Source organism: Podarcis liolepis (assembly GCF_965112155.1).
Source record: "Podarcis liolepis genome assembly, chromosome: 5".
NCBI classification, from domain to species: Eukaryota; Metazoa; Chordata; class Lepidosauria; order Squamata; family Lacertidae; genus Podarcis; species Podarcis liolepis.
In genome coordinates, this window is record NC_139556.1 from 1,093,953 (window position 1) to 1,115,063 (window position 21,111).

The window sequence follows — 21,111 nt, forward strand, 5'->3', positions numbered from 1 at the left end:
AGTGATGTGCATTACAAGGCATAGCTGGGGATAGTAGAGCCTCAGAACTGTAGATTTGGAAGGTACCCCAAGGGTCATCTAGTCCAACCTCCTGCAATGCAGGAATCACAACTAAGAGTAATGGCTTGGTCTCTTTCAAAAGGTCAGTCACTGAGCAAAGAAGAAATTAAGGGAAACCTGCAGGGAGTAGGGGTAGTCATAGCTCACAGAAAATCCAGCTGCACAAAGAAGGACTTTCTTTCATCCGTCCTGAATCTTCCAATGCTCAACTTCATTCATGCCACCTTCCTACATAGGGAAGTTGCTCAATCTACTCATTACTATAGCAACAAATTTCACGACCCCAAGCCTCTATCGTTTTATGAACTTTAATTCAGAAGCTGAGCTCTCAGCTTGCTAACTCTCATGTTCTTTAATTCCCCCCTCATAAAAATGAGAAAGCACTCCATTTAAAAAAAAAAAAACCACATTGCTGTTTCGAGACTACACCACCTTCCTTATTCTGTACATTTCTAGTGATTCTCCCCAGTGATCTAGAAACTACAAGCAAGGCTCCCTTCTCAAGTATCACAAGCAAACACAGTATCCTCCCACTATGCTGAACAGCTAAGAGGCTCCTGGGAGGCCAGAGAGACACTGCTGGAACAACTCTTGGGTTGGGGTAACTAGCTAAAATGTTTTAAACTGTTCTAATTTTGGTTCCCCTGTTTTGTTTTTGTCATTTAGTGTTGGCTAAATGTTTAGTTGAGGTTGGCGGTTATTTTAATTTGGGTAACTGTAAACTGTTTATTGTTGTTGTTATTATTAATATTAGTTTCTATTGATTTGTTGGTTTGTTTCTTGCTTGTATAGGGTATTTTAATGTTTGATGTTTTGTTGTGACTTTATATATGTTGTAAGCTGCCCAGAGTGGCTGGGGCAAACCAGCCAGATGGGTGGGATATAAATTTAACCACCACCACCACCAGCAGCAGCAGCATTAGGATCAGGACAAGTATTAGTCACTTCCAGGATAAAATGCCTGAACACAGGACTGTGCTACTTTAATGTCTCAATAATCAGAGTGTGATTGAACTTTTTGCCAGATGACACCACCACTGAATTGAAAAATTCCCCTGTAAGTTACACTTGATATGAGACTGTTGCTGAAAAGTGTTCCATGTCATGTACTCCATCCTCAGTCTAGTGTTGGGGGACGCTTACCTGTGTTGCGATTTCCTAGGCCCCTTGACATTCTTCCTGCTGTTCCCCACCCCCCAAAAAATATTCTTTTGCACAGGACCATAGGCTTTTTTTTGGGGGGGGGGGAGTACCATTCCTGTGAATGGGGACTTTTTGCAAACCCTTTTTTGCTGCAGGGAGTGGGGGAAGAATTGATGGAGAAAGGGAGATAAATTTTAAATGATTATGTGGATGATTTGCAGATGTTTGGAATGACAATATGGATGGATGGTGTATAGACAACTGCATATGTATTAATGGGGGAAGAAGAGAGGTGGCTTTGGCACCACCCACTTGTGGCTCTGACACCACTCACCATTGGCACGTAGCCCCCAGAATGTTACCCTCAAGCTGGAAAAGGTTCCTCAACCTTATCTTAAAGGAAGGCAAAACTGTATTTGGATCACATAATTTTTGTCTGCACCTTTGTAAAAATGAAGCTCAAAACAAAAGTTCAGAATTAGGCTACATTTCTTCTGCAAGTAGTTTTTCAAGCAACAGCTACAGATGAAAACTGTTTGATGTCGAGTCAAATATAAATACGGTCTTGCGGTTTTTCATGATTCCTGGTAAAAAAAATCCAGGCAAAGGAAAAAATCTCTTTCCTGGAATGTGAGTCAAAGAAGATAATGTAAACAGATTTTATAATGTTCAGAAGCAGTTACTTTTTTATATTAAGCTTGTGTCTGAGGAATCACAGCAGGTACACAGCTGCATATAGTCACAGCTACTTCAAAAGACCCATCTATCAAGAACAAGATGAACTGAAATGCAGTACAGAAACTGCTACAATCAAGGTTACAAACATGAAGCTGTAAACGAGCAGGCTGCATACTGTATGTCTAACTCAGTAACAGTTGCTAAAAATATTCCTATTGCACTGAAAAACTATGTAGAAAAGTCAATTTCTCAGGAAAAATGTGTAAGTAAAGCTTCCCTTTGACCACATTAAGTAATCCTTCACATACCATTCATTACATGGCTTCACTGAGCTGGTACATATAAAATGCTGCTCAGTCTCCTGCCACAAAGAGCTATATAAGGAAGGGCGTTCTATGGATTCATTAACTCCCCCCTAACAACTCCTCCTCTTTAGTTTTACCACATACATTGTCACAAACTATAAGGAGTGCCAAGATACAGTTTACAACCATGGTTAGAAACAGGTTTGCAAACCCTAATTCCAGTATGAGTGGGGTGGGAGAGCTGAAAAAAAATTCTATCTGAAACCAAAGCGGCACATTGGTTGCCAGATGTGAAATATATTGGCATTCTTTTCCACTCTCCCACTCCACTATATAGACATTGCACTAACCAAGATTAGTTGTAAAACTGAAAGGACAATGCTTATGTGAACGTGGAGGATTGAAGAGAATAGGTTTGCTTTTCATCCACCATTCTAGCAGGTTCTGGATCAGCATCAGCAAACAGACCATCAATGAATTGAAACCGTGTTTGATTGGGACACTTTGAGCCCTCGCACCTTTTATGTATGGTGCTTTGGATTTCTCATTCATTGAAACAGGGATCGGACTAAGCTGAAAGGCAAGGGTGGGGAACTGGATTCAACCAGCGGGCTGGATCCTTATCTCCAGCAAGCCCTGCCGGCAAAGTTTAAAAGGTCGGGGGAGTGTAACCACCTAACATCTAATGTTACAATGGTACCAGATGACCAGTTTTCACCCACACAGCTTGCAGACAGCTGGATGTAGCATTTTGAAAAACAGCCATGCTAGGTGCTAGGCACAGGCATTTGCAGGTGCCCACAAATGCATTTTTGACCCAGCTGCCTTTGTACCTGCTCCACATCTTATATCATATACAAAGCCAGGAGTGGAACAAATGGCTGTGGCTTTGTTCCAACAGCCTCACAAGCCAAATGAATAGGTATGGTGGGTCTCATTAGGACAATGGATCAGAGGTTCCCTACTGCTGCCATAAGAATAAAAATATTGATTTCTCACTGCCCTCACTGCCCAAAATACCACATGGCAAATTCCTGAAGAATTTGGAGCAAATGATTCAGCAAAGGAAACACAGCCCAGAATAACTAAGGAGATAGTACAAGAATACTTGGCTAGTTTAGATGTATTCAGGTCTCCAGGCCCAGATGAACTGCATCCAAGAGTATTAAAAGAACTGGCAGATGTGATCTCAGAACCACTGGCAGTCATCTTTGAGAATTCCTGGAGAACAGGCGAAGTCCCGGCAGACTGGAGAAGGGCAAATGTTGTCCCTATTTTCAAAAAGGGGGAAAGAGAGGACCCAAATAATTACCGCCCAGTCAGTCTGACATCAATACCAGGGAAGATTCTGGAGCAGATCATTAAGCAAACAGACTGTGAGCACCTAGAAAGAATGCTGTGATCACCAATAGTCAGCATGGATTTCTGAAAAATAAGTCATGTCAGACTAACCTGATCTCGTTTTTTGACAGAATTACAAGCCTGGTAGATGAAGGGAACGCACTGGATGTAGCCTACCTTGATTTCAGCAAGGCATTTGACAAGGTGCCCCATGATATTCTTGTAAAGAAGCTGGTAAAATGCGGTCTTGACTATGCTGCCACTCAGTGGATTTGTAACTGGCTGACTGACCGAACCCAAAGGGTGCTCATCAATGGTTCCTCTTCATCCTGGAGAAGAGTGACTAGTGGGGTGCCACAGGGTTCTGTCTTGGGCCCGGTCTTATTCAACATCTTTATCAACGACTTGGATGATGGACTCAAGGGCACCCTGATCAAATTTGCAGATGACACCAAACTGGGAGGGGTGGCTAACACCCCAGAGGACAGGATCACACTTCAAAACGACCTTGACAGATTAGAGAACTGGGCCAAAACAAACAGGATAAACTTTAACCGGGAGAAATGTAAAGTATTGCACTTGGGCAAAAAAAATGAGAGGCACAAATACAAGATGGGTGACACCTGGCTTGAGAGCAGTACATGTGAAAAGGATCTAGGAGTCTTGGTTGACCACAAACTTGACATGAGCCAACAGTGTGACGCGGCAGCTAAAAAAGCCAATGCAATTCTGGGCCGCATCAATAGGAGTATAGCATCTAGATCAAGGGAAGTAATAGTGCCACTGTATTCTGCTCTAGTCAGACCTCACCTGGAGTACTGTGTCCAGTTCTGGGCACCACAGTTCAAGAAGGACACTGACAAACTGGAACGTGTCCAGAGGAGGGCAACCAAAATGGTCAAAGGCCTGGAAACGATGCCTTATGAGGAACGGCTAAGGGAGCTGGGCATGTTTAGCCTGGAGAAGAGGAGGTTAAGGGGTGATATGATAGCCATGTTCAAATATATAAAAGGATGTCACATAGAGGAGGGAGAAAGGCTGTTTTCTGCTGCTCCAGAGAAGCGGACACGGAGCAATGGATCCAAACTACAAGAAAGAAGATTCCACCTAAACATTAGGAAGAACTTCCTGACAGTAAGAGCTGTTTGACAGTGGAATTTGCTGCCCAGGAGTGTGGTGGAGTCTCCTTCTTTGGAGGACTTTAAGCAGAGGCTTGACAACCATATGTCAGGAGTGCTCTGATGGTGTTTCCTGCTTGGCAGGGGGTTGGACTCGATGGCCCTTGTGGTCTCTTCCAACTCTATGATTCTATGATTCTAAATCACAAATCGCCATAGTTAAGGACTACCTGGATAGCAAATTGTGGAAGGCTGAGGCTGTGCATGCACTATACCTTTAAAGCACATTTTTTTTCTTAACCAACTACAATGCCCAGAATTCTTTCAAGGAGATACAGTGGACGCTCGCGCTGTGAACGTGATCTGTGCAGGATGCACATTCGCAACCTGCAGCGGGGCGTCTGCGCACACACGGGTTGAGATTCGGCGCTTCTGTGCATGCGCGACCGCCAAAACCCGGAAGTAACCAGTTCTGGTACTTCCAGGTGTCGACGGGTCCATAACCCAAAAAAATGCAACCTGAAGCGTCTGTAACCCGAGGTATGACTGTACACTATATAAATTATAAATTATTATATAAAATGTGCTTAAAATGTTCTTTAAAGGTATAGTGGGTACCCAGGCTTACACAAAAAGTTTAATTATTTCCCTCCAGACCAGTGAACCTCTCAACAGAGAGTTAAATTTAATTAAATAACAGTTCATTGTTGCACTCAATTTATCTAAACATAGCCATACTATATGCTATGGTGGTTCATAATAGAATTATTATTATAATCAAAGGAACAGAGTGCAGAATTACACAATAATTTCAATACACCAAAGGCAGCTTTGGACTTGAGTTTCTCCAACAGCAGCCCTTTAGGCTGCACAGCAAGAAACATTTGAAATCCCGTAATGTATCTGGGATACAATATGGATACTTAAAATGCAAGAAAATCCACTGTACATTTAATATGCCCTTATATGTCTAAGTAGCTCTTTGAATTCTGTCCCAGATACACATATTTTTATATAAACTTTTGCAAAGAGACATTGCAATTACTTGAGCAATAAGCAGTTCTTCACACTTTTGTGCCTGTTTTTCAATCACAGATGCATACTGTTTTTCAATGGTTTCTTTGCGTTGCTGAACCGTAGACTGCAGTAAGGCCTGAAACAAAGATACAGCAGATTGGTATAAATGGAGAAGACAGTCAGCCTGTGACTATAAATGCATGCAAATAGAATTTGGTATCAAAGTACACCCACAGATATGTACAATTTCTAAGGCAAATGTTAATATTAGTCTAATGCAAGTTTTATATTTCTGCTAACAGAATTACATTCTTGCTTCTCATGTTCCTTTTTAGAATCTTACATTCGAAAGACTGGTAACAGATAGGGAAGGTGAGTAGTGCTGTTAAACAGATCCAATTCAGTGGACCACACAAGACGAAATGCTTATGTGAGCCATGGAGGCGGGGGGGGGGGAGGGAGCCAGACATATTTCCCTGGCTGACAAAACTCCACATCCTCTCAGCACACACTGTTAGATCCCATGGGCCAAGCATGATCTTCACAACCACAAGTAAAAACAGATGGAAATTATGAGTTATTTGAAAACATAGAAGCAATGCCCCCAAAATAGTTCACGCACCAACTTGAAGAGATCAGTCATCAGAACTGTGAACATTAAGAAAGTGCCCCCCCCCAATAAACCCCACCAACATGCTAAAACAGCAGTATGACGCAAGCAGAATCAGAGCCATACCAGGCTCAGGTAAGCAAAGCCGGATGGGGAAGGAATCAGCCTTTGAAAAGGGTTATAAGAGAAGCAAGCTCATATTATGCCCAGCAATTTCCTTTAGTTGATTGCTAGTCTTAGCTCTGTCTCATCCTTCCTGCAGTGGCACCGTCTAATTCAAATTCTAATACCATATGCTATTTACATTATTCCTTTAAAACGGATGTTCTATCCACTCAAAAGATATAACACTATGGTTAAATAGGCAACATAATGTTTAAATAAGTTTGACTGAACTATTTGCAATTACAATTATGCTAAAAGAGGCTTATTTTATAAAAAGCAGATCCTTGGCAGGCACAGACAGCCAGCCAGGCAAGCACAGCATTCCAAATCTAAAATAGATTTTTGGTTTTGAAAAATAAAATATGTATTTGGTGGAAAGCATTAAGCAAGATGATGCGTATATGCAAACAGCCTAGAAGAACAACAAAAAACCACACTAGTCATTGGCATTTTCCAATTACCTGTCTCAGCAAATGCTGTTAATACACCTATTTGCTGCCTTTTAGCACTGTACTTGCCTCTCATACCCATACAGTGGTACTTGCAGGCTTTGACAACGTACTCACCAGGGCAATTAATTACTTCAGTTACAATGAGGCTCTCAGGTTTTGCAATTTTTGCGGCTTATCATCTCGAATTCAGAAGGTGAGGAGACAGGGCAAGAGCCAATCTCTCTGTAGGTTACCTGTAGTTATTTTATCAATGCTAATCAACTAAGCAGGGAACCAAGATGAAAAAAAGCTAAATTGTTTTTAAGTACCAAATCTCTTTCCATCAGCAACCCTTGAAGTCAATGAGAGAATGGATAGCCTGTTTCCTAACTTAAGGGATTACTACTTCAGGCTAGCAGTTAAATCATAACCATTCTCTGTAAGGGTTTATTTTTATTATTTCTAAGGAAAAGCTTAAAAGCCACCTTGCTGCTGAAGGTCATTGATAACACTCAGTGTTATCAAAAGTAAGCAGCGCTGCTTTCATAAGTGAGCACCACTGAGCTTAGTGGAACTTACTCCATGGTAAGTTCCTACATATGCATAAGACTGGATTGATGCCACACACAAATGGTAGTCCTTGGGGTGCTGCACGATTCCTCCACGAAAAACTGCAATTCTTCTTTCAACATGGCAATAAAATCTGGTAGCCAGAAAGTTAAAACAGGCATCTTACTAGCCAAAATACACATTTCCCTACGCTGTAACGTTCACGTCAAATAACAACAATGTAGGTGTTTAATATTTGAGCATATATAAAGCACATATATTTCTATGTAAAAAAGAACAGTCAAGCATTTGAAGGGAAGCAGGAGATAAAAAGCTGTAGAATGACCAATGTCAAATGTTCAGCAACTTGCAAAACGTCTGACAACACAATCCTATATACGTCTACTCAGAAGTAACAAAGCATTGAATTATATAACTTCATCAATTTCACCAGTTAATGGGTGTGCCTGCTAGTCACATAAAGTAATGGTTAACAGTTTACAGTAAATGCCTTGATCTCTTTCTCCTCTCTGCTAGCAAGTGGGAACAGCAAGCCTTGGGTAAGTGTTTCACTTTAAGCAAACTGTGATCTAAAGCCAAAGTTGGTTGTTTTTTTACCAACAGTGGGGGTTTTTGGTTAAGTAAACCACAATCCCTGGTTTGAAGTGGAAAGGAACGAAGTAGGAGCAATCTGTGTGCTTACAAAAAGCCATGATATGGATAGGCAGTCAATATCCACAATTAAAATGCATATAATTTTGTTGCATTATCATGATAGGACTGGGCTTCACAGTTGGCTAGTAGAAACCAGTGCTTGGCTACAAAGCCCAACTGTAATTCTAGGTACTTGCAGCACATCTTTTTTCAGTAAAAATTAAACTTAGTTTTTGAAACACCAACATTCTTAGAGCTAACAAGGTTAGGGTAAACCTCTTAAGAGGTGTTTTGTTTTGCCAATTCAGAACTATACAGTGCTACCTATAGTTACGAACTTAACTCAGTCCGGAGGTCCGTTCTTAACCTGAAACTGTTCTTAACTAGAGGCGTGCTTTCGCTAATGGGGCCTCTTGTTGCTGTTGCGCTCCCGGCATACAATTTCTGTTCTGATCTTGTGGCAAAGTTCTCAACTCAAGGTAACTCTTTGAGGTTAGCGGAGTTTGTATCCTGAAGCGTTTGTAACTCGAGGTATCACTGTATAGATTTCAAACCAAGCTAAACATGGGTAGTGCTATCCCGCTAACCCAGAAATAGTACCTCGGGTTAATAACTTTGCTTCAGGATAAGAACAGAAATCGTGCTCCGGTGGCGCAGCAGCAGCAAGAGGCCCCATTAGCTAAAGTGGTGCTTCAGGTTAAGAACAGTTTCACGTTTAGAACAGACCTCCGGAACAAATTAAGTACTTAACCCGAGGTACCACTGTATACCCTAACCAATGATACTCCAATTTTATTTTTATTTCAGTTATTATTTATTGAAACATTTTATTCCATCTTCCAATTTAAAATTTCCAAGGTAGCTTTCAAGAACCAATTAAAGGAAGGACAGAGTAAGAGAAGTACATTTTTTTTTAAAGCAGCACACACCTAGAATAGAACCTGTAAGGTGATCAGGTGTCTTAAAGTGTCCAAATGCATAGCAAACAAAAGGACAACTTTTTAAAATCCACAGCAGTTTATTGAATGAAGATTTATTAGATGACAGTAATTTTTTATAAATCGCAAAAAAGGCACTGGGAGATTATTTTGAATTAAATCTTGATAATGGAACCAAGCTGAAAACAGTATGGGATGCCAGTAAGGCAGCTATGAGGGGACTGCTTATCCAACAAAACTCAACCAAGAAGAAATTAAGGGAAAAGAAAAAAAGGAAATATTGGGTGAAATATTAGAGAAAGAAAAATAATTAATTAAAAAACCAAACAAGGAGACAGTTAATCAGGCAATTAAATTATTACAAACACAATATTTAATGATGATTAATGAGGAAATAGCGTGGAAAATTAGAAGGATGAAACAAAAGTACTTTGGACATGCCAACAAGCCAGGGAAACAAGTATTTTATGCTTTATACTTGGTCTTTATACAAGACCAAGTATAAAGCATAAAATACTTACAAATTTAAAATTTAAAAGAAAGAGGAGACTTTTCCCTTCCAGATTTTAAAATTTATTATGAAGCAGCATGATTCAGGATTGGATCAAATTGGAAAAAGAAGATGCAATAGAGTAGGAAGGACATGATATGTCACACATACTTGTGGTATGAGAAAGCAAAGGATAAAAGGATTCCACAATCCGTGACCAGGGAGAAGAGTCGGTGGAAGAAGATTGGAAGAAATTTAAAGACTACCTGCAGAAATACTGTAAAATTAAGGAAGGTTAAAATGATGTTGGATGGAAAATAAGTGGTATTGGTAAAAAGTTTTTTAAGAGCATGCAAGTATGGATTGTTAACACTTAGAAATATATATTTACAATAGGCGATGACACAGAGTTATGAAAAATGACAGAGGGTAAGGATTTGCTGAAAGGACTTTTTAAATGGGAATACAAAAGGGGAGTTGTGAGGGTCAAAGAATCAAGGTAATGAGATAAAGGAGGATTGAAGGATGGAATTAATTTTAAAATTTTTATGCTTGTTTTTTCTTTTCTTTTTTGCATATCTAATCATTGTTTTTTTCCTCTCTTGTCTATATAATTTTTTCTCTATGTGTATTTTCTTTTTGTCTTATTCCTCTCTCTCCTTTTTAAATTGTTATTTGTGTGAACCGTACTGTATAATTCTATGTTTATTTCAAAAATCTTAATAAATATTATTTTTTTAAAAATGAATTCACAAACTGCAATTAAGTTAAGATCAATTATAATAAATAATTTATGAATAGATTCCTCCCTGACGGCTTACGAAGGATGTGGTCTCTGTCAACATAAACTCAGCCGGCAAGCCACGCACTGCTAAAGGGCGCTGTTGGTTTGACCAAGAGTGCCGCACAAAGAAGGAAGCCTTAAGGAACGCTTATTTGGCCTATAGAAACGCTGGACTAAATTACTTACCTCCATCTTATTTCAAAATCAAAAAAGAGCATAAAGCCCTTTTGGCCTCATAAAAAAAGGCAGTCCGAACAAAATTCCTGGTCCCTGCTATTGAATGCCTCACTAAACAATGAAACTAAACTCTTTTGGCAACTGGTCTCCAACTCAATGAAAAATAGTTCTTCAGCCCCCAGCTGTGCCATTCCAGCTCAGGTTTGGGAGAACCACTTCAGAAATATATTTATGGAAAATCCAAACCTCCCTTCCAGCTTCCAGGATGTTGACAGGGCAGAATTGTCACTCCTCCCTCATTGGAGGCCAGTTACTGTGGAGGAAGTCCATACATTAATTGGGAATCTGAAGAGCAGAAAGGCTCCGGGGAAAGACTTTATCCCAGCGGAGCTGATTACAGTGGTGCCCCGCAAGACGAATGCCTTGCAAGACGGAAAACCCGCTATGGGCTTGCTATGGGCTTGCTTCGCAAGACGACAATACCTTGCGAGTTCCTGCTGGTTTCCCCCCCCCCCTTTTTCTAAGCAGCTAAGCCGCTTATCAGCTGATCCGATCAGCAGATAAGCCGCTAATAGCCACTAATCCGCTAATCCGTCAATGGGCTTGCTTCGCAAGACGAAAAAACCTCTAGACGAAGAGAATCACAGAACGGATTCTTTTCGTCTTGCGAGGCACCACTGTACATCAAACCAGCACTGGTGGGCTCCACTTCTGGCAGCACTTTTTACGGTAGTAAATAACTCGGGTAAAGTACCATATAGCTGGAAACATGCTATAGTAGTCCCAATCTTTAAGAGAGGCCACCCAAATGTACCCTCCAATTATAGGCCAATTAGCCTGCTTTCAATAATTGGGAAGCTGTATGCCCGATTCCTCAGTAGAAAACTGACAACTGTTTTCTACTAATATACTATCTGAAGCCCAGGCAGCCTTTCATGAGAACCATTCAACATCAAACCACTGTCTAATGCTGTCCTTCCTAGCCGAGAAATATACCAGGCCTCTACAGGGTAAACTCTTCGTGGCCTTCATGGATCTGAAATCAGCATTTGACTCCATCCCCAGATCCCAGCTATGGTGCAAATTAAATCTGATTTTGCAGGACAAACGACTCCTCTTTTTATAAAAGCCCTGTACAATGGAACCAAACTGCAGGTACGATGCGGTCGACAGGGACAGCTATCGAACAGCATCGAGATGACTAGGGGGGTGAGACAGGGATGCATTTTGGCCCCCACATTATTTTGTCTATTCTTAAATGACCTAGAAGAGAGCTTAATGGGCCCAGATGGACACCTCCCAAAAACAGGAATGAGAAGGTCCCCCTTGTTGTTATATGCTGATGACACGACCATCATCTCACGTCCCAGACCGGGTTTGAATTATCTGCTGAGGAAATTTTCTGATTACTGTTCTGGAAATGGTTTATCCATTAATTATGAAAAATCTAAAATTTTAGTTTTCGAAAGAAGCTTCTCCCGGTGCTGGATGGCCATAACCTTGAACAGATCAAATACTTCAGTTATCTAGGGCTCACATTGCATCATACAGGATCTTGGAAGCACCACTGGCTCCCTTCAAAAGGTGGAGATTACAAAGCTAGCCATACTCAGATTCTTTTTCACAAAGGGCGGCAAATATGTTCCAGCAGCCGTAAGGGTTTTCAACGCAAAACCCGTTTCCCAACTCCTGTACGCTGCAAATGTCTGGCATAATGGGGACCTGCCAAAGCTAGATGGCTTTCAGGCAAAAATTCTACGATCTCTGCTGCAGGTTCCCAACTGCGTCCCCAACTCTGTACTTCTGTTAGAAGCTGGTGAATGCCCAATTTCAGCTAGAGCGTGGTGGGCTGCCCTAAAACATTGGCTCAGGATTTCAGTGTTTGATCTAGGGAAGGGTTTCTACCAACACCTGACCAATGAGGAATTTGTCAGCAAATGGCAGAAAACCATGGCTAAAAAAGCCACCTCTATTGGTCTGTCACCCCCCCCCCCGAACTGTATTACCTGGATTATGAAGGCGCCCTAAAGACGTTAAAGCAAAGATTATGGGATGATGCACACAGTGACTTGCGATCTCGATCACACGCAGTCTGTAGTCCGCTGGCAGTAGGAGTACAATATGGGCATGTCTTTAAGTTAACATCTTACATTAAAAACCTGGCAGCACCAAACTATCGAAGGCTTTTCACCAAAGCCAGTCTTTCCTTCTGCAGTGTTGGATGGTAGAATCATAGAATCATAGAATCATAGAGTTGGAAAAGACCACAAGGGCCATCGAGTCCAACCCCCTGCCAAGCAGGAAACACCATCAGAGCACTCCTGACATATGGTTGTCAAGCCTCTGCTTAAAGACCTCCAAAGTAGGAGACTCCACCACACTCCTTGGCAGCAAATTCCACTGTCCAACAGCTCTTACTGTCAGGAAGTTCTTCCTAATGTTTAGGTGGAATCTTCTTTCTTGTAGTTTGGCTCCATTGCTCCGTGTCCGCTTCTCTGGAGCAGCAGTAAACAACCTTTCTCCCTCCTCTATGTGACATCCTTTTATATATTTGAACATGGCTATCATATCACCCCTTAACCTCCTCTTCTCCAGGCTAAACATGCCCAGCTCCCTTAGCCGTTCCTCATAAGGCATCATTTCCAGGCCTTTGATCATTTTGGTTGCTCTCCTCTGGACACGTTCCAGTTTGTCAGTGTCCTTCTTGAATTGTGGTGCCCAGAACTGGACACAGTACTCCAGGTGTGGTCTGACCAGAGCAGAATACAGTGGCACTATTACTTCCCTTGATCTAGATGCTATACTCCTATTGATGCAGCCCAGAATTGCATTGGCTTTTTTAGCTGCCGCGTCACACTGTTGGCTCATGTCAAGTTTGTGGTCAACCAAGACTCCTAGATCCTTTTCACATGTACTGCTCTCAAGCCAGGTGTCACCCATCTTGTATTTGTGCCTCTCATTTTTTTTGCCCAAGTGCAATACTTTACATTTCTCCCTGTTAAAATTCATCTTGTTTGTTTTTGCCCAGTTCTCTAATCTGTCAAGGTTGTTTTGAAGTGTGATCCTGTCCTCTGGGGTGTTAGCCACCCCTCCCAGTTTGGTGTCATCTGCAAATTTGATCAGGATGCCCTTGAGTCCATCATCCAAGTCGTTGATAAAGATGTTGAATAAGACCGGACCCAAGACAGAACCCTGTGGCACCCCACTAGTCACTCTTCTCCAGGATGAAGAGGAACCATTGATGAGCACCCTTTGGGTTCGGTCAGTCAGCCAGTTACAAATCCACTGAGTGGTAGCATAGTCAAGACCGCATTTTACCAGCTTCTTTACAAGAATATCATGGGGCACCTTGTCAAATGCCTTACTGAAATCAAGGTAGGCTATATCCACTGAGTTCCCTTCATCTACCAGGCTTGTAATTCTGTCAAAAAACGAGATCAGGTTAGTCTGACATGACTTATTTTTCAGAAATCCATGCTGACTATTGGTGATCACAGCATTCCTTTCTAGGTGCTCACAGACTGTTTGCTTAATGATCTGCTCCAGAATCTTCCCTGCTATTGATGTCAGACTGACTGGGCGGTAATTATTTGGGTCCTCTCTTTTCCCCTTTTTGAAAATAGGGACAACATTTGCCCTCCTCCAGTCTGCCGGGACTTCGCCTGTTCTCCAGGAATTCTCAAACATGACTGCCAGTGGTTCTGAGATCACATCTGCCAGTTCTTTTAATACTCTTGGATGCAGTTCATCTGGCCCTGGAGACTTGAATACATCTAAACTAGCCAAGTATTCTTGTACTATCTCCTTAGTTATTCTGGGCTGTGTTTCCTTTGCTGAATCATTTGCTCCAAATTCTTCAGGTCGGGCATTGTTTTCTTTATCGGAGAAGACTGAGGCAAAGAAGGCATTGAGGAGTTCAGCCCTTTCTGTGTCCCCTGTTTGCATTTCACCATCTTCTCCTCTGAGTGACCCCACTGTTTCTTTGTTCTTCCTTTTGCTACGAACATACCCATAAAAGCCTTTTTTGTTGCTTTTAACCTCTCTAGCAAGCCTGAGTTCATTCTGTGCTTTAGCTTTTCTGACTTTGTGTCTACATGTGCTGGCTATTTGTTTGAATTCCTCTTTGGTGGTTTCCCCCCTTTTCCATTTTTTGTACACATCCTTTTTTAATCTTAACTCAGTTAAAAATTCTTTAGATAGCCACCCTGGCTTCTTTAGGCACCTTCCATGTTTCCGTCTCATTGGTATTGCCTGACGTTGTGCTTTTACTATCTCCCTCTTAACAAACTCCCAGCCATCATGAACTCCCTTTCCTTTTAGTATTACTGTCCATGGGATCTCACCCAGCACTTCCCTAAGTTTTATGAAGTTGGCTTTCTTAAAGTCAAGAAATTGAGTCCTAGTATGCTTGGCTGCTCCTTTCCGCTGTATAGTAAACTTCAGAAGAGCATGATCACTCGCGCCTAATGATCCTTCCACTTCTACCCCACTAACCAGGTCATCAACATTGGTTAGGACCAGATCTAAAATGGCTGTTCCTCTTGTTGCTTCTCCCACTTTCTGGACAATGAAGTTGTCTGCAAGGCCAGTGAGGAATCTGTTTGACCTTATGCTCTTGGCTGAGTTTGACATCCAACAAATATCCGGGTAATTGAAGTCCCCCATTACTACTATCTCCCTTCTTTTTGCCCGCTTGGCCATCTGTTCCAGGAAGGCATCATCTATGTCCTCCGTTTGGCTTGGGGATCTATAGTAAACTCCCACAATGAGGTCACTGTTATTCTTCTCTCCCTTAATTTTGACCCAAATGCTCTCACTTTGGCTTTGAGGTTCTAAATCTTGGATCTCTTCACAGGTATACACATCCCTAACATATAACGCCACTCCTCCTCCTTTCTTGTCTGGTCTGTTTCTCTGAAATAGATTGTATCCCCCCATTATTACATTCCAATCGTGGGACTTATCCCACCAGGTTTCAGTGATGCCTATTATGTCATATTTAGTTTGCTGTACCAAGAGCTCAAGCTCATCTTATTTCCCATGCTTTGCGCATTAGTGTACAGACATTGAAGTCCATTAATCATTCCCCCGTGTCTCTTATTTAAGGATTTTTTCCTCCCACCACTAGGTCTGCGTGCTGTTTGCTCCATTTGGTCTATGTCATTTGGATGATCATCTTCATCAATTGATAGACTCCTACCTTCAGGACACTGTCTCCCTCCCCCACATTAGTCAGTTTAAAGCCCTCCTGATGAGGTTTCTGAGATTTTTGGCAAAAACATTTCTTCCAACCGTTGTGAGGTGCAGCCCATTGCTTGCCAGAAGTCCATCCTCAAGAAACTGCAGTCCGTGATCTAAGAATCCAAACCGTTCCTGTTTACACCATTTGCGAAGCCAGCTGTTCACTTCCACTATTTTTCCCTCTCTCCCTGGGCCACGTCGTTCAACTGGGAGGACAGATGAGATGACAATTTGTGCATTTAATTGCTTCAATTTCCTGCCCAGAGCCTCATAGTCTCTTTTGATCTTCTGGAGGCTATTGCTTGCAGTGTCATTGGTTCCCACATGAACCAAGAGGAAGGGGTATTTGTCAGTGGGTTTTATGATTCCTTGCAGTCGTTCAGTTACATCTTGGATCTTCGCCCCGGGGAGACAGCACACCTCCCGAGACATCTTGTCAGGCCCACAGATCACTGCTTCTGTTCCCCTCAGTAGGGAATCCCCTATCACCACTACATGCCTCCTCTTAGGTTTGGTCGGGGTTCTTCCATGAGCTGTCCGTTCCAAGGTCACCTGCACATTCCCTGAGGACTGACTTTGCTGCTCGTCTTCATATACCTGATCAACTGTAATGAGGGAGAGATCCTCAAATGGAGTCTGCTCTTCGTCTTCCATGCTAGGGGAGAGGACCTCAAAGCGATTGTGTATTTCTAAACAATCAGAGCAAACCCTGGGCCTCCTACTTCGAGTCACGTTTCTCCATATATCTGGCTCCTGTGTTGGTGAACTAGCCTCCTTCTCAAGGGAGTCCCCTGTCTCCTCCTTGGTGGAGACGGTGTGCTCTGTTGCTTCCAAGAAGAGCTCCAGCTCTCTAATTCTTTGGAGCGTAGCTACACGTTCCTCCGGTTGCTGGACTTTGTCTTTTAAGAGGGCAATCAACATGCAATTGCTGCAGGTAAAGCTGCCTGCAACGTTTGGCAAGATGGCAAACATTGTGCAGGAACCGCAGGGAACTGCAGCTGTTCCCTCCCCCTCCATCTTGAGAACGTGTCGTTGGGGGTGGCTACAGCGGTCCTCCATCATAAAAAGCATGAGGACAGGACAAATAACTCCCCCCACAAAAAAACCTAGGTCTCCCCCAACAAACGTTTGAGACTAGCTCCCCTAAATCTAAAAGATGGATCATACTGCGCGCACCTGCCTCAACAGAAACCCTGCCCCCTCTGACCTTTGCACAGGGAGAGCAGCTAATCAGCCACAAAGAAACACACACACACACACACACACACACACACACGAAAACCCTCCCGCAGTTTGGTCAAACTCATGTTGGTAGCTTCAAGAACACTGTCCAACCATCTCGTCCTCTGCATCATTTATTAGTTATTGATAATAATGATGATGCCGCCACAGTATTTTCAATCCCCTTTCCCCAGAGCTTCTCTACTATATTTTAATGGTTTCCCTCCTTCTTAAGCTGTTCTTATAGAGTTTTATTCAATGAAAATACTCAGAGTAGGTCCCATGAAATCAGTGGGTCTGATCTGAATGTCACAGTTGGATACAATCCATAATCACTTATGAAGAATATACACAACTAAAATTATTTTTGAAGCCAACTACCATATTTTTTAGTAGTTGCTTGTGTGAAAATGCAGGTGTTGCAGGTGTGAAAGGGGCAGCAGGGTTGCATGTTCAGCTCTCTCCACGTCCCCAAGTCACACATCTCCTCCTGACACTGTATTGATGGGCCATAACTTCTGAAGGAGGAAGTCTGTTCAAGGTACGGAAGTTTCACATGGGACTTAGAAGCCTGATTACCCAGGGTTTGTAGCTGCTGCTCTATTAAAATAAAATTTGAGCATTCAAAAGTGTTGTTTTCTCATCTCTAGTGATTGTCCTGGTTCAAAATTTTTGGAATTTACTGTATACCATATCATGGCTATTTTAAAATTTTCATTCTCTATAAACATTTCTGTGAAAGGCATTGGGTTCTCTTGTGGTTCAAGAAATACAGCGCTGTAAAAGGAAATCAGAGGAGCACAAATTCGGCAAGAGAAAGGAAAGAATTCTTCAATGTCAAAAAAATGACCATAGGACTTCAGGACATGTGCTTTTAATATATATATGTAAGATTTTAAGCCACAAAACAACTGCCCATCAAGCAAGATTTCTGTAGATCTAAGTAGTGCCCATTTCGTTCAGTAGTAATGCCAAATCCTGTATTTCTGTTCGTAACAGGGGTCTGACAGCTGGCGTCCCTTTTTAAGGAACATGGCTCCGTTTCAAGTGTGTTAGGTTACACCCTTCTGACGTGTAATCCTAATTTCATGGCAACTTCAATTCTGCATCCAAAAATAGAGCAGATAATCATGGACCAACCTCTTAACTCATTCCCACTGATTCCACATACAATAAGACAATTCTCTAGAGCAGACACTCCAATATTTGAGTACTCAGTATTAAATAAAGTATTTGAGAATGTTTGTGAACCTTATTGCAATTAAGAATAGTAATCCAGAGTAATGGTTTGAATTATATCCTGTTTTGTCATTCAATGCTTCCTTCTTCCAGTTCACTTAATCTCCATTCCATCATAATAAGCAGGACAAGAAGGGGACTGAGAAAAATGAAGATTTAATGTTCAAACTGATGGTGGTTGACTAAACTTGGCCCTAGAAAAGGCTCTTAAATTTCCAACTTGGCACAGCCTTCAATAGCTTTGCTGGCTAATCAAAGATACAATTTTGCCAAGTTTTAAATCTTGCACTTTAATCTATAGCTACATGCTGGCTTATAGATCAGGAAAAGAAACTGATAGTTTGATTTGTTGCTCAAGTTAAATAAAAAAGGTCTCCCTCTGATCAATTTGCCAATATTATGAGTGAAGGAGAAAATGCAGTTATGTTTAATAAAAAATATTAAGTAAAAGACCAACAACTATCAGAGATGAATTTTATTTCTTTCCTCATGGTCTGCCTTTGTCAAAGCTGTATACATGAACTCAACAGTCCTACAAATATTACATGTGGAGGCACAGGTTAGGAGCCATTATAAACTGCACTGTGTCCAGTGTCTCCAGCAATACAATAATGATAAATCCAGGATCACATCTGGACAAAGCATCTGTTCTTTCAGAGGAATGTGACCCTGCCCAGAAAAGGCCACATGCCCAAATCCCAGGCCCACAAACCCCATCCGCACCCACATCCCACCTACAAAGTCTCTAGGAATTCAGCTTCAGCCAATTTGCCCTCATCCAGCCTACTACTACATCAAAGAACTGCAACCATGTTTTCCAATAAGATGTTGATGTTCATGGCAGCCGCTGATCATACAAAGGGTGCCATAACCCCTGTGAGTGGTGGTTGACTCTAAGATTTATATGCTGAAGTAATTAGCTCTGCCACCGATCTGCTGGTAGTGAACTCTGGGGTCCAATCTTGGCGACACACATGGATTATCTGAGGATTTAAACTCACAGGTAATCCAAGCTCACATCACAGATTCATACTTTCCGATGCAATGCAATACAAGGCAAAGATGGAATTGACTTTATTTATTTTATGAACATTTATCTATGCCACCTTTCATGTGCAATAGCAAAGTAGTGTACAAAAAAGTCAAGTAAAACAAAACTGCAGTTCTGAACTAAACAACAGCTCCTGGAACATTTACCATTAGGTTTAAAATAAACCACCTGGTGTTAGTGGCCAGCTAGGGCTCAGAAAGTAAATGAGAGTTCAGCCAATGTCAAAATGGCATCAGTGTAGGCGATAGCCACAATTCTTAGGTGTGAATTATGGGTCGATGCACAGATGGGTTGATGTGGATAATACCAAGTTCTTGTCTTAAGAGTCCAAGTATCCACACCCCCCCCTTTTCCTGGCAGACATGAGAATTACAAGAAACATCAAATTCAGGTGAGCTTCCTAAAGATTTGAAGGATTCAAGAAACATAAGCTCTCAGACATGACAACAAACAAAAAATGAGGAATTTAAACATGACAATATTGTGAAATTTCACAAGCTCCTTTTTTAATAATAATAATAATAATAATAATAATAAATGCTTTTTTAAAGGGTTTGTGTTACTATGCCCCCACTCCCCCACTGAAAGCAGTATTTCAAGAGCAATCTTAAACTTGGGGGAGGGGGTGTTCATATGAGTCAGTAAGATGTGAGGAATAGAATATACATATATTCATATAGGATATGATCCATCCAGTGCCAAGTACTTTTTGATTCCAATAGGAGAGTTAAGCTTAAATCCTTTTCACTGAATTTGATTGAACATGAAGTGCTTATCCACAAACCACAATGCTTTTAAGAAGCTAAAAAAATAAAAATAAAAAGAATTTAATATGTCTAAAAATAATTAATATGCCTAATTCTTTTATTTTGTTTAAACATTCTACAACTAAATGATTCCAAGCAGTCTGTTCTTTTGTTTTTACTTTTTTTAAAGGCTACAAAAACTATACCCATACATTAATGTTTATACCAGTCTAGAATGCACCATAGATTAATATGCACTGCCTTTCAGTTCTGAATATTTAAAATGAAGAGCAAATAAAAATTCTTAGCAAACCATAATGTTCAAGCAAACCATTAATTGGTCAAACTGCAAAGTACTGGTCAAAGTCATATCATACATGTCAGAATTTACATTTATTGATAGGGATTTTTCCTTGCATTTTAAGAGGCCCACGGGCAAATGTCAAAAAAATCTGATACTGCCTGGTAAGCTTGAAGCCTCCACTGAACATTTTTGTTAATCTAATTTTCATCATCTCCTAGTGAAGAAAATTCACCATACCACTGATAAATTTAAATGTCAACAGCTAGAAACATTTCTGATACTTCTTGCAGGACTTCCTAAAACGTTAAGAATTATTGGTCAATGAAAACATTCACAAAATTTCTGACACATTTTTCTGGCACATAGGAAATCATCTGCCTTACACTGAATTAGACTGGTCCACCTACTCCAGTGATTATCACTCTGATCAAGGAAAGCCCTTGTCAGTCAATGTGGGGCAGGGTCTGTGTCTTTCTCTGTCCTATAACATGACATTCTTTAACTGGAGGTGGTGGGATTGAATCTAAAAACTTCTGCGTGCAAGACTGAGCAAATGGCCCACATCTCTTGCTGATGAAGGAAATGAGATGATTCTTACATGAAAGCAAACATCAGGGTTATGCATATTTTTTAAAAAAGAACAAAATAGTTCAGGCAAGCTGACATTTTTAGTAAAGTGGGCTGTGAGATAAATAAAAACAAGATGTTCACTTAAATTTTCAGAAAGTTTTCCACTCTTACTTTGACATGTGACTTAAAACTTTCAGTCATGTTACTTTGAACTTTTAAATATTAGTCCAGATAGAATTTCCTTTGGAAAATTCTTTTGAATAATTATTAATGATGGGA

At 41.1% G+C, this 21,111-nt stretch overlaps 1 protein-coding gene across 3 annotated transcripts in view; it reads right to left on the reverse strand.

Moving 5' to 3' along the window:
- The window catches only part of CCDC91 (coiled-coil domain containing 91), a 181,601-nt gene that overhangs the window by 85,498 nt on the left and 74,992 nt on the right, over nt 1-21,111 (reverse strand). For all 3 annotated transcript variants that reach the window (XM_083503362.1, XM_083503363.1, XM_083503364.1), the window contains one exon: nt 5,691-5,798. In XM_083503362.1, the coding sequence (XP_083359488.1) occupies nt 5,691-5,798 (108 nt within the window). The remainder of the gene's footprint in view (nt 1-5,690; nt 5,799-21,111) is intronic.